Here is a 12813-nt window from a genome sequence, read left to right as displayed (position 1 = left end):
AACCCGCTAATGTCTGTCGTGTGTCTGTTTTTGAGCCTAACCCTGACCCAAAAAAAGGCAACTTTGAAATGCTGAATCAGTTAAAAGAACTTTTCAGATTCAGTTAGGCACTTTGACTAACATCAGATGATTTGAAGCATAGCGTGAGTCGAAGAGGGCACAGCGGGTGCACAGCGTTGGCTCTCACATTAATGCAAGATGAAGACCAAAGCTCTCTCATCTATTTCAAAAATGTAAATCTCAGTAGGAGGGTTGCACTTTAAAGGAAATTAAAAAACATCAATCTTAGTGATGTTATCCACCTCTTTCCTTCTTCGTTCTCCTCTTTTCTTGTTCACTTTTTTCTCCTTTCAGGTCCTGGGAATCGTCTTCTTCCTCTTCCTCATCATGTGGTGTCCCTTCTTCATCACCAACGTCACCTTCGTGCTGTGCCGAGACTCCTGCAACGAGGCGCTGCTCAGCGACCTCCTCAACGTCTTCGTCTGGGTGGGCTACATCTCTTCGGGAGTCAACCCCCTGGTCTACACCCTCTTCAACAAAACCTACAGGAGAGCGTTCTCCAGCTACATCAGGTGTCAGTACAAAGCCGGGGCCAACGCGGCCGGACAGGGTTGCAAAACCCTCTTGGTACCGCCGCCATGCCCGTCGCAATCCGTGACCCCACTCCTGATGGGGAGTCACGGGAAAGCAGGCATGGACCGCAACAGTAACTGTCGAAACGGCGGGAGGGGGAATAACGGGAGGCTTACAGTGGACCCGGATGATGTGACAGACGACGGGACGCAAATTGGAATAGTGACTCAGAACCTCACCGAATGCCACAACGTCGGCATGCTGTCAGAAACAGAGCCTGAAACAGAGGCGGAGCAGGAGCTGTCACTCATCAGCTACAGCTCCGCCTCCAGAGAACACACAAGCAGCGTGTGACTGCATGCTTTTTTCTTCTAGGTGTCTTCTTTTTAAACCTGCAGATGCTGGGCCAAGAGGGAATCTGCAGAGTTGATGAGGTAACTGGTGTTGTGAGAGGATATGTACGGCAATATCCCCTTACTGGAGTGCTGTGCTTACACCATTGACCAATAGGATGGAATCAAAATATGGTATAATGTTGGTAAAAAGGAGAACAAAGGCAAATAAGGTGACATACTCCATGGGAAAGAGGTACCAGCAAAGATCCAGAGTCTCACTGTCAACCTGAAAGCACGCCAAAGACCCTAAATGGCGTCCTAAAACAGCAGGTTACGATGGAGTCATGGGGTCAAACTATGACTTCAAGCCTCAGCACTAAGTCACAATGCAGTCCGAGCCCGAACTCTCCAAACGCACCAAGCAAACCAAACCAAATCTATTTTTGTGCTCGACACAACCACTGAAAAATATCTGAATGAACCTTTCCAGCATGTATAATCAAACTACTCAACCCACAGAAATGGGATTTTTTTTTTTTCTCTAAAGAAAACTTTCTCATGGCTGCAGTCAGAAGTTTGTCTGCAGAGGACCAACATGAAGGAATGTACGCCCACCGGGTGTCTGGTGGACTCACAGTGCCATCTGGTGGCGGCGGTGGTGGCATGACACGCAGAGAGGTTGCATCCCTTGTTTTGAACAAGGGGTTTAAAGAGCTAAAAGATAAAACATGGCGCAGGCCTTTTGTGGTCCAATATAACTGTCAGGCTTTTGCTTTTGTTGACCAAAACAACCAATTTGGAAGTCCCAAATTCTAAACATTTCTACTGAAAACAATAAAAGGGAAAAACTGTTAGAAATTAGATAGAAAGTTTAGTGATGGTGCACAAAGATGTCATTCTTTAAAGGGAACAATATAGACTTTTTGGCATTAGCTTTAGCTTATTGTTAGCCTTTAGCAATGTTGCTGATTTATCCCCATGAAACAATATAAAAATGAATGTCCAAGGTTTTTCCTCAAATGTTTTAAACTCACTCTTAACGGAATGAAAGAAATAATAAAAGCCCTATTATCTCACCATGATTAGACTTTTAAAGCATTCATTTTTATTCCACCACATGCAGAGAATCCATCTCACTGATAAGGCAAAGAAAAGAGGTCGAATTAAAACATCACACATGACTTTTTCAACTCCTTACTAAGGCTTGTGAATCATCCATGCAACATTTATCAACCTTCTTAATATACTTGTCATATTATGAGGTTGCATGTTGGAATATTTGCATCATCTGAAGGGTATAAAGAGTGCTGCTGGAGATCAAGGGCATCATCTCTGAAGGGTAGATTCCTGATGACTGGAATAGTGAGTTTATACAGGTCACCCAGAAAGTATTCAGACCAACTACAGTTGAAAAAATCATTTTTATCCTCATTAATCTACACTCAGTACTCCATCATGCCAGAGTGAGAACAGAATTTTAAAACCCTTAACACAGCACTTGAAAAATGGAAGTTTGGCATGACCAGGACTCTTCTAAGAGCTGGTCGTCCAAATTGAGCAATCGAGAGAGAAGCGCCTCAGTAAGAGAGGTGACCGAGAACCCAACGGTTGATCGGACTGAGCTCTAGAGATCCTGTGTAGAGATGGGACAAAGTTCCAGGAGGGCTAACATCACTGCACCCCCACAGCATGATGCTGCCACCACGCCTTACCAAAGGGATGATATTGACAGGTGATGATCCGTACCTGGTTTCGATCTGACATAACGCTTAGAACTAAAGCCAAACTATTCAATCTTAGTTTCATCAGACAAGAAAATCTTGTTTCTCACAGTCTGAGAGTACCTCATGTTCTTTTTTGCAAACTCTAAGAGTAGTTTCATGTGTTTAGCACTTAGGGAAGCTTCTGTCAAGCTCCTCTGACATAGAGCCCAGACCCGTGGAGGGCTATAGTGACCGTTGTCCTTCTGGAACTTTGTCCCTAACTCTAAACATATCCATGCCTAAACCGGTCTGTAACCTAACCATGCCTAAACCTAACCACACCTAAACCTTACCATGGCTAAACTGGAACTTTGTCCCATCTCCACACAGGATCTCTGGAGCTCACTCAGTCAGAGTGTCTCTCCTACTAAGGCCCTTCTCCCCCGATTGCTCAGTTTGGCCAGGCAGCCAGCTCTTGGAAACGCCTGGTTGTGCCAAACTTCTTCGGTATGGGAATTATGGAGGCCACTGTGCTCTTGGGAACTGTCAGTGTAATGGAACTTTTTGGAGGCCTTCCCCTGATCTGTTTTCACTTGGTTATGATGGGGTACTGACTGTGGATTAATGAAAACAAATTTTATTTTCAACTGTATCATCAGGTTGCAACATAACAAATGTTAAAAAAGGGAAGGGACTCTGATTACTTTCTAAATGCACTGTATGCTTTGTCAGCCATTAGTTACGTTCTTTCCCTGGCAAGATAAGCTGTGCAAAGTTTGCTAAAAATAAAATTTGTTGAAATTCATGCAGTGAGCTTCAGGTTCAAATATGCACTCTTTGAAGGGTCTAATGATGGTTTAAAGGATGAAAAGCTGTCCAACATGTCCTAAAGAATCTCGTTTCGACTCCTGACCTCTAAATCAGACGGTTTGAGGTGTGACTGCTTCAAAATTGGTTCAGCTTCATAACTTAAGATTCCATCAGTGGTGTGAAACGGACAGAAAATCGATCAGCTAAGAGACAACCCCCTGACACTATCAAGACAGGTCAGAAGCCCTCACGCTTATTTTTTCTTCCCTCCTCCTCTCAGATTTATCTATGTCAGACAGGCTGTTCGATGCCTCTACAGTGGGTCTAAATCAGATGAAATATCTGTAATATACTGCTTTAGAAAATCCTTCACAGTGTGGATCTTAATGTTCTAGGTCTTGGTGGAAGCTTTAGCTGCGAGGTGCATTGGGTGACACATTTGGCCATGCTGGGATTACAATATACCACACAATGTATAATATAATTAACAATACATTATCTGATGAGATAAAAAATACAGTTCCTATAGAAAGTTTAAACCCCCTTGGATTTTTTATTCTTATGTTGATTTTATAAATCAACCAGAGTCAATAAAATTGGACTTTCTGATCAAAAATGTAACCAGAAAAACTCTTTAATGTCAAAAAGATTTTTATAAAGTAATATCAAATGAAAATATGTCATGTAAAATAAGTGACTGCATATCGCTGTATGCTTTGAGTCATTGTCTTACTGGAAAATAAATCTCCCAAGCCGTAGTCCTCTTTCAGACTGAATTAGACTGTCCTCCAGGATTTTTTTTAAGTTTGCTGCAATCATTTTACCCTCTACCTTTACAAGCCTTCCAGGGCTGGCTGCCAAGAAGCATCCCAGCAGCATGATGCTGCCACCACTGAACATCACAGTGGGGATGGTGTGTTTGTGGTGATGTGCAGTGTTTGGCATCTTGTCTGATGGCCAGAAGGCACCATTGTGGTCTCATCAGACCAAAACTTTCTCCCACTTGACCATAGAGTCTCCAATATGCTTTCTAGCAGACTGTAGTTCAGGTTTAATGAGTTTTCTTCAACAGTGGCTTTCTCTTTGCCATCTCAGCTGCTGAAGCTCCTTCAGAGTAGTCATAGGTGTCTTGGTGTCCTCTCTCACTAGTTTCCTTCTTGCACAGTCACTCAGTTTGTGAGGACAGTCTGATCTAGGCAGATTTATTTAAAAGAAAAATGGAGACAAATATCCTTAGTTTTAGTATTTGACACAACTATGCTGACTGGCACCTACACACAAGTCTGGGGAGTATAAAATCGCCTGATCTGATCTAAACTAAAACTAACACTAGAAATCATAAAAACTAAACTAAATCGAAGCGTTTTTGCAAAATAAAAGCTAAACTAACTAACCAACCAGCAGTCAAAACTAATAAAAACTAAACTGAAATCAAACACAGTGAGTGAAAACAAAATGAAAGTAAAAACTGATGAAAAATCCAAAACAATTATGACCTTGTTTCACACCCCAACAGCATGATGCTGCCACCACCATGCTTCACTGTTGCAATGCCTGGTTCCCTCCTGATATAATGTTTAGAACTGAGGCCAAACTCTTCAATCTTGGTTTCATCAGACCAGAAAATCTTGTTTCTCACAGTCTGAGAGTCCTTCATGTGCTTTTTTGCAAACTCTAAGCATACTTCCTTGTGATTTGCACTGAGGAGAGGATTCCATGTAGCCACTCTGCCATAAAGCTCAGATCGGTGGAGGGCTGCCGTGATGGTTCTGAAACTTTGTCCCATCTCCACAGGGGATTTCTGGAGCTCAGTCAGAGTTGGGTCCTTGGTCACCTTTCTTACTAAGGCTGGGCAACCAGCTCTTGGCAGTGTCCTGTTGCAGGTGGACTCTAATCAAGGTGTAGCAACATCTCAGCAAAGATCCAGAGAAATGAGAGGAACCTGAGCTAAATTTCAAGGGTTTTTGCAAAGGTTCAGAATAATTATGTCAATGAAACAGTTCAGTTTTTTTAAGATTCTCTACTCTATAGGGGACTAGCTTGTCTTTGGTGATGATGTCATCAGGGTTATCTCACCTGGAGTGGTGATGTCATCAAGGTTGTCTCAACAAGGAAGTTAGGCAAAATCAACATAAAGTATGATGTTTGAAAATTTCAAATTTTGTGGAAAAGTTTAGAGGGTTAATTGGCATTTAATGAATGCTGCTTTGGAGGTGCATCATGGGAAATGTAGTGTTCAACCCTAAAAGGGTTTCACCTAAGACTCTTCATATCTCTTTTTCTGCTGAACCAATTTTGACGTAATTTAGTTTAATTTGTTTTGTCCATGGTCCCCTAACTTTGTGCAAAACAATTGTAATTTTATGGAGTGCCCTTTAATTTCCAAAAAACCATGAATGACATTTTCAAGTCATTTGCTAAACATTAGATGTCACCTTTCTTGATGATACGATGATGTATAACCCATAAAGAACTTCCAGAACTACCAGCACCTGAATGTACAACTCTTTTTTTTGAACTCATAATCCCCCATTTATGGTCAAAAAGCAAATGTCCAAGCCTGAAGTGGACCAATCAAAACCAGAGCCTGAGGTCTGCAGCCGCCTCTGCATTCAGTTAGAATGAAACGACACAACCGAGAGTCGCCTCATTCTAATTCTGTGCTCCTCTGTATAATTTATCCACTATTTGTATGCTACAGACTTACACAGTGGTCCTTTGCACCACTTCTCTCTCCACAAAGAGAGGTCTACATGAGCTAATGTTGGCAAGCCGGCACCACGGCTCAGCCTACAAATATCATGCATGTTTGAAGTGATGTTCAAAAGGTCCTCTCTGCCTCACTTTTTGTTCTCTTTGTAACACTCAGAAGAGCAGGATGGAAAGAACAAACAAAAAAAGAGCGATCAACAGAATGCATATTGGGAACAGCTTGCAATTCCTGCAGGCATTTCATCTTAGTCAGGATGTAAAAATGCCAACAACAGAGAAAAAAATGGAGACGGGAGGACTCTCTGAACGTATTCAAATGGGTCGCGTTTGATCCGTGTGTCCAGGAGTGGGCGAGCAAAGAGCTACAGCCAGGCCAGCCAACTCAGTATGTCGCAATGTAATAACTATATGTTCCTCGTGTTGCTGTGTGTGTACCAGACCTGGCTCAAATTGCCATCTGAGATTGATTCAGTGACTTTCTTGGATTGTATCGATCGTGTCTGGCACGATGAATTGAATTGGGTTGTCCCTGCAGATGCCAATCTTGGCCTGCTCAGGGTCCAGACAGATGAAAGCAATCACTCAGAGAAAGTGGCTGGAAGGATTTCAACCAATAATTCGATCCAGGTCTGGTGTGTATAGAAATAGTTTGAGCCGTTTATTGACAGAGTTTTATCTTAATAGATCGAGGAGGGCTCATCTGGACAGTCAGACCCCTCCAGGACCATTTTTTTTTTTACCAGGAAGACATCATGGGGTCAAAATTGCTCTGGTGATTAATGTCATGTACAGGAAATTGCTTCTGATTTAATGATTCCAACTTTCTTTTTTTTTTTCAAAAATTATTAAACCAGGGTTACGAGCTACTAGAGATGAGGAAAAGCTCACCTAGCTATGTTTAGAATTTGTTCGGACCTCAAAAAGATAGACAAAATGTGGTTCTATGGGCTGTTTTTGCAATAAAACTACTTTATATCCTGTATTGAGCACGTTTTGAATAGGAGTCTAAGTCAGGGATTCTCAACTGGTGGTTAGGGACTGAAAAGTGTGTTGTGGGCAGTTTTGTTACAGTTTTTGTTTTCACATGAGCCCCATAAGCAGATATGCATCCATATATTAATTAACCCACTGCCGTGATAACAAGTACATTTTGACTGATTTCTAGAGATCTTAACTTATTTACTTGAGATTAAAGGTGAAATTCTGAGATTAAAGGCCAAATTCTAAAATTAAGGGCAGAATTCTGAGTTGAAATACAAAATTCTGAGATTAAAAGACAGAATTCTGAGATTAAAGGCAGAATTCTGAATAAAATTTTAGAACACTGGGATTAAAGGCAGAATGCTGAAATTCAAGTTGGAATTCTTAAGGTTTTTTTCCAGTCAGAATTCTTACTTTTTCTTACAATTTGAGATAACGGCTGTGTCTCAAAAAATACGTTTAGCAGCCCTAAGCCTCTTCCATATGCCTCTGTGTTTAATCATACCTTGAAAATTTTCAGAAATTAGATCTGCTCTTGCAAAGCTAGAAGTTGCTGGCAGGCCATGAATCGCTGCCCTAAAAAAAAATTTTTATAACCTAGTGGTTCCCAGTTTTTTTTTTTTTTTTCCTGTAGAGCTCTCCTACATTTATCTAGCACCTCCAGGAACCTCATAAAAACAAGAAAAAGATATCACACTGTCAAAATTGAACATCAATTCTTAACAACTTTCAGTGAGAAATTTGCAACCAAATAGTCTAACTACTTTTCCTCTGCCTGAGGTTCTAAGCTTCATCAGGAGTACAGATGAAAATGCAGTTTTTGAATGAGACAAACAATGCAGTTATTATTAAAAAAAACTGTCAAAGAATGTAAGAGAACCCAACAGTGGATTTTTGCTTCCATTTTCAAAGGAGAGCATATAGGATACAGTTCAACCTCAAAATTAAAACACAGTTTTTAAGTGATAAGTTAGAATGATCAATGACAGACCTTGACAGAACTTAGAGGGTTAAAAACCTAAATGTAAACGTACCTCAGCATGTCTATATTTTTGACAAAGGGGACCTAAAGACGCTATTGTCCAAACGATCTTTTAACCCTGCAGCTGTCTCCCTTTCATTCAGACCTGAAACTCTGTCACTGAACGTCTCTGAGGATAACTGCCAGAGCTGCAGGTTGTTCAAGAGTTTGGCAAACCTTGAACTAACGTTGAACGTTGACTCTTGAACCCTCCGATGCTCCTCTGCATTGACACAGATGGGTTGTCTGGTTTGTCTCGCTCTTGTATGATCCGGCGCTCGTGGGTTAGCTATCTTTTTTTTCTTTTTTGTGTCCTTCTGTTATGCAGTGGCTGTTTTTTTTAATACCATTTTAATTGTGAATGTTTGTCAATGGCATATCTTCTTGCGTTTATACAATAATTATGCCATTATCCACACAATGTATATTTTCTTTTATTTCTGTGTGATGCTGCTATTTATTTATTAAAATATTATTCTAATGTGTGGACAAGTGTCTTATTTGTACATTACTTTTATAATCCAGTCCCTGTATGGCCAAAGTGGTAGCGTCCACAAACATGCTCCCCGTGCATGTTTGTCTCTACCAGGACTGTCCCTTATTACTGATTCGGTTCAGGATTTCATGGACAGAATTTATTTAAGGTACAACCAGGGGGAGGAATTTGGTGTCTGCTTTGTGCAGATGACGTTATGCTGTTGCCTTCTTCTGCCTGAGACCTCTAGAAGGCTTTGGGGAGGCCTGCTTGTTGCCTTCCTTTGGAGGTCTCCCAGGCAAGTCCAACTAGGAGGAGACCATTGGGTTGACCCACATGTACCAGGAAATAGTGAATGCTCCCTGTAAAGCCACATTATGTAATAACGCTGCATTATGTAATAACCCTGACCACAGGACTTAGTGTGGGCTCCAAGGTATGCCCTACCCAACTACCTTGCCTTAACTCTAACCGCTTAGTGACTTATGCCTAAACCTAACCCCCCTTCAGGGCTCTAGACTAAACACCCTAGCCGCTTAGTGGCTTAGAAAATGCGGCGTTATTACATGATGGATGGAAAATGTATTTCATTATTACATAATGCGACGTTATTACATAATGCAGCACTACACTCCCTGAAAGTAGAGACTGTTTGAGTATCTTGAGGTCTTGTTCACAACCGAGCATAAATGAAGCATGAGATGGGCAGAACGATTGGTACAGCATCAACAGGACTGGATTTCTCTTCAGATGCCCTATCAAACTGAAAAAGAATCCAAAAAAAGAATGAGATCTCAGGTACAAGCAGTTGAAATGTGTTTCTTTTGAAGGTTGGCTAGGCCCAGCCTAAGAGATGGGATAAAGAGCTCAGGCACTCAGAGGGGCCTCAGAGCGTAGCTGCCGCTCCATGGCATTGAAGTCAGAGGTGGTTCTGGCATCAGGATGCCTCCTGGTTGCCTGCTTTTGTCACTTTTTGGGCATGTTCAACTGAGAGAAAACCCCAGGATAGGCCTACAACTCACTGGCCTGGGAACTTTAGGAATCTCCAGGAGGAGTTGGAACAAGTGGCTTGAGTGAGGAATGTCCTGCCACAATGTCCTGTCCTCAGAAGAAAAGGTTAGATGAATGGACTTCATTCATTTCTGATTTTCCTGAAATAAACAAGTGATGACGCAGAGTCAAGGCCCTAAATCAGATGATTATTCCAAACAAAAAGGGAGCAGGAGTTAGTGAAACATTTGCTCTATTCAAATTTGATTAGACGCTTACCAAAGTACCAACTCCCAGAGCAGAAGAGCAACCATATTCATGGGAAAGTTCCTGAATTGCTTATTATCCCTCCCCTCTCACGATCAGACGCTACACCGAGTAATTTGTTCTATTTAACAATAACAGAAATCATCCATGCACCCTGCACCGCCTGCCCAGTCTGCTCTGCTGTTATATTCTTTTCTACTCAAAGCATGTGCCAATCAGGGGGAGCTTTTATCCAAAGTGCTGTGAAAAGAGCTGAACCCAGAGCTCATTAAACCTTTAGCCTTGGCTGAGTTTCAGTTTCAATGAGCCGTGCGTAAAACAGACATGATTTGAGGCCTGAAATATGGAAGCTCATTCTCTGAAGGAAAAGAAACGTTAAAATTTAAACTCAGCCCTCTTTGTTAGTCATTATGAAGAGCTTTTGTAATTGTTAAAAGCTAAATTGCGTAACAAAGAAATAAAATGTACCTTTTTTTCATATCCAACATTTTTCATTAGATAAAAGTAATCAAAGAAAGTAAATATGAAGACATAACTTGTGTTACAGTGCAGTGAATGAGTCTCAAGGGACTGTAGTATAAAGATACCTGTGTCTGGAAAGTCCAGCCACTGGTTCATCAGTATTCCTGGCTACCATTACACCATGAAGACAAAAGAAGATCCCAAGCAACTCAGAGGAAAGGGTCCTGAAAAATATACATCAAGAGATGGATACAAAAAAATTCAAAGGCACTGAGCACACCAAGAGGCATGTGGGAGACTCCATGGTCAGGTGGAAGAAAGCTCTTTAGTCTGATGAGATCAATTTAAGGCTTTTTGGCCATCAGAAAAGATGCTATGTTTGGTGGACACCATCACCACAAACCAACCCCACTGTGAAGCACAGGGGTGGCAGCATCATGCTGTGGGGATGCTTCTTGGCAGCCGGCCGGCAGCTTGTACAGGGTAAAATGGTGCTTTTAGATAGATAGATAGATAGATAGATAGATAGATAGATAGATAGATAGATAGATAGATAGATAGACAGATAGATATTTTTCAACATAGTGCTGAATAAAGGTTACAGACCTCTTACTGAAACCTCAAAAGGCAGAGAACCAGTGCTTTGCAGTTCTACACAACTTGATAACCACATGTAATGACAACAAACGGCCACAAGATGACACCACGGAAGTCCATAGCACAGTTTCACAATCAAATCCTACATGATACTACTGTATGGTTTAAGAACCTTTTACTTTCAAGGCAGAAATTATTCTATTTAACATTTATTCTGACCTGATCAGCCTCCTGAGAGGTCCATGACTCCATACTTTTGCTGTATTATGTATCACATTTAATCATTATATACCCTAAAAGCATGTTTTTTGGCTCGGGGAGATAAGATGAAGTGACCAAAATCCTTGCATGCATGAATGGGGAGATAATGCAAACTACACACAGAGAGACCATGTCTGACGGGAGATTCAACCCAGGAACTTCCTTGCTGAAAGGCAACAGTTCCAACTACTGCACCACCATGCCACTACTTCCTGTGAGGTAAAAAAAAAAAAAAAGAAAGAAAAAGAAACATTTGGAAGATGCACGGTTAAATTCTAGTTGCAGAGTTATAGAAATTCTGTATGTGTTCCTTACAGCAGTTGACATTCATGGCTTCCTCAGTCAGCACCATGGCCAGGTCCCATAAGGGTCTATTGCAACTTAGCACCATGGACAGCGACAGTCTCTGAGGAGGCAGAAACCTGCCCTGAGATTTATGAGTGAAAAACAAAGCAACAACGCCACCCAGAGGTGGAACTGCAGCATAACAGAACTCATGATATGTTCACATATCTCATAAAAGTGTGTTTAAAGTGTAAAATATTCATATGCCATTTAAAATAATGATAAATATGAAGGTACAATATGATTTATGACTGTAAATATCAACTTTAGCCATCTTAGCTTATCTCATTAGAATATCTAGAAAAAAAAGTATAAAGTAATTTTGTTAGGTGTTTCACACTGGTGAGGTTAAAGTTTATTTTTCACAGCCAAACACGTGTCCACAAATTCTAACCACATGCAGACCGATATATTTACAATATTTGACACTTCAAATGGAAGAAACACTAATATTACATTTCGAAACATCTTAAGTATAATACGTAAAAGATGCAATTCTAAATGGGGCTAAAAATACGCGTCCATTAAACATGCAATTTTTTAAAATATTTAGTCATTTATGAGTGGATCCTAACTGTAAATATATTTAAGAAAATAATGGAGATTACTATTTCCCTTGGAGAATATAAAATAAAAGCGCTTATTTAGAGCGTTAACATGTAAGTCTCGTACTCCAGCGAGCCCGCAGAGGGTTTGCCCGCTTATCCAATGGATGCTCCTCATACGAGTGGGTGGTGGTCTCGGCTGTCGTCGGGAAACTTCGGCAGCGCATGCGCCGTTGCACTGATTTGCTGCAGCTCTCTGGGTCCCTCCGTGCCAACGGTTTTGTCAAGCTAGCGTCAAGTACGACGGGAAAGAAGAACAGTTGAGATATTCGGTGTTCAACATAAATTCACATAAAGTGAAATAGCTACTTTACCTTAAAACCAAAAGGACATGAGTGTTACTGGGTTAAAAAGACCCGGAAATGAGGAGTTTCTTTGTGTAACAGTTAACTTGTCAACTTAACGGCTGTTGTTAGCATTGTGGTGGTGCGGTGAAATGCTACGTAAAACTTTCTTCATTATAGATTAAATCACATTCAATAGCCCGAATACGTTCTATTGTCGAACGAATATCGAAAATATATCATCAAATGAATTCTATGACGACCAAAATATCCAAAGAGTGAAATCAACAACTTCCTAACACTGTTTAAAATGTAATATTGAAACTTTCATAGAGGTAGGAGGTTTCACATGGCTGTTTTATTGCAATAAAATAATAAATGTATAACCTCAA

At 40.9% G+C, this 12813-nt stretch overlaps 1 protein-coding gene across 4 annotated transcripts in view; it reads left to right on the top strand.

The window, feature by feature from the left end:
* Positions 1-4123, top strand: part of htr2cl1 (5-hydroxytryptamine (serotonin) receptor 2C, G protein-coupled-like 1) — a 247858-nt gene extending 243735 nt beyond the window's left edge. For all 4 annotated transcript variants that reach the window (XM_041778688.1, XM_041778690.1, XM_041778689.1 and 1 more), the window contains one exon: positions 355-4123. In XM_041778688.1, the coding sequence (XP_041634622.1) occupies positions 355-927 (573 nt within the window). In that variant the 3' untranslated portion in view covers positions 928-4123. The remainder of the gene's footprint in view (positions 1-354) is intronic.
* Positions 4124-12813: the final 8690 nt, after the last annotated feature.

This window comes from Cheilinus undulatus, linkage group 22 (assembly GCF_018320785.1).
Source record: "Cheilinus undulatus linkage group 22, ASM1832078v1, whole genome shotgun sequence".
Taxonomy (NCBI): domain Eukaryota; kingdom Metazoa; phylum Chordata; class Actinopteri; order Labriformes; family Labridae; genus Cheilinus; species Cheilinus undulatus.
This window is presented reverse-complemented; position numbering and strand designations above follow the sequence as displayed.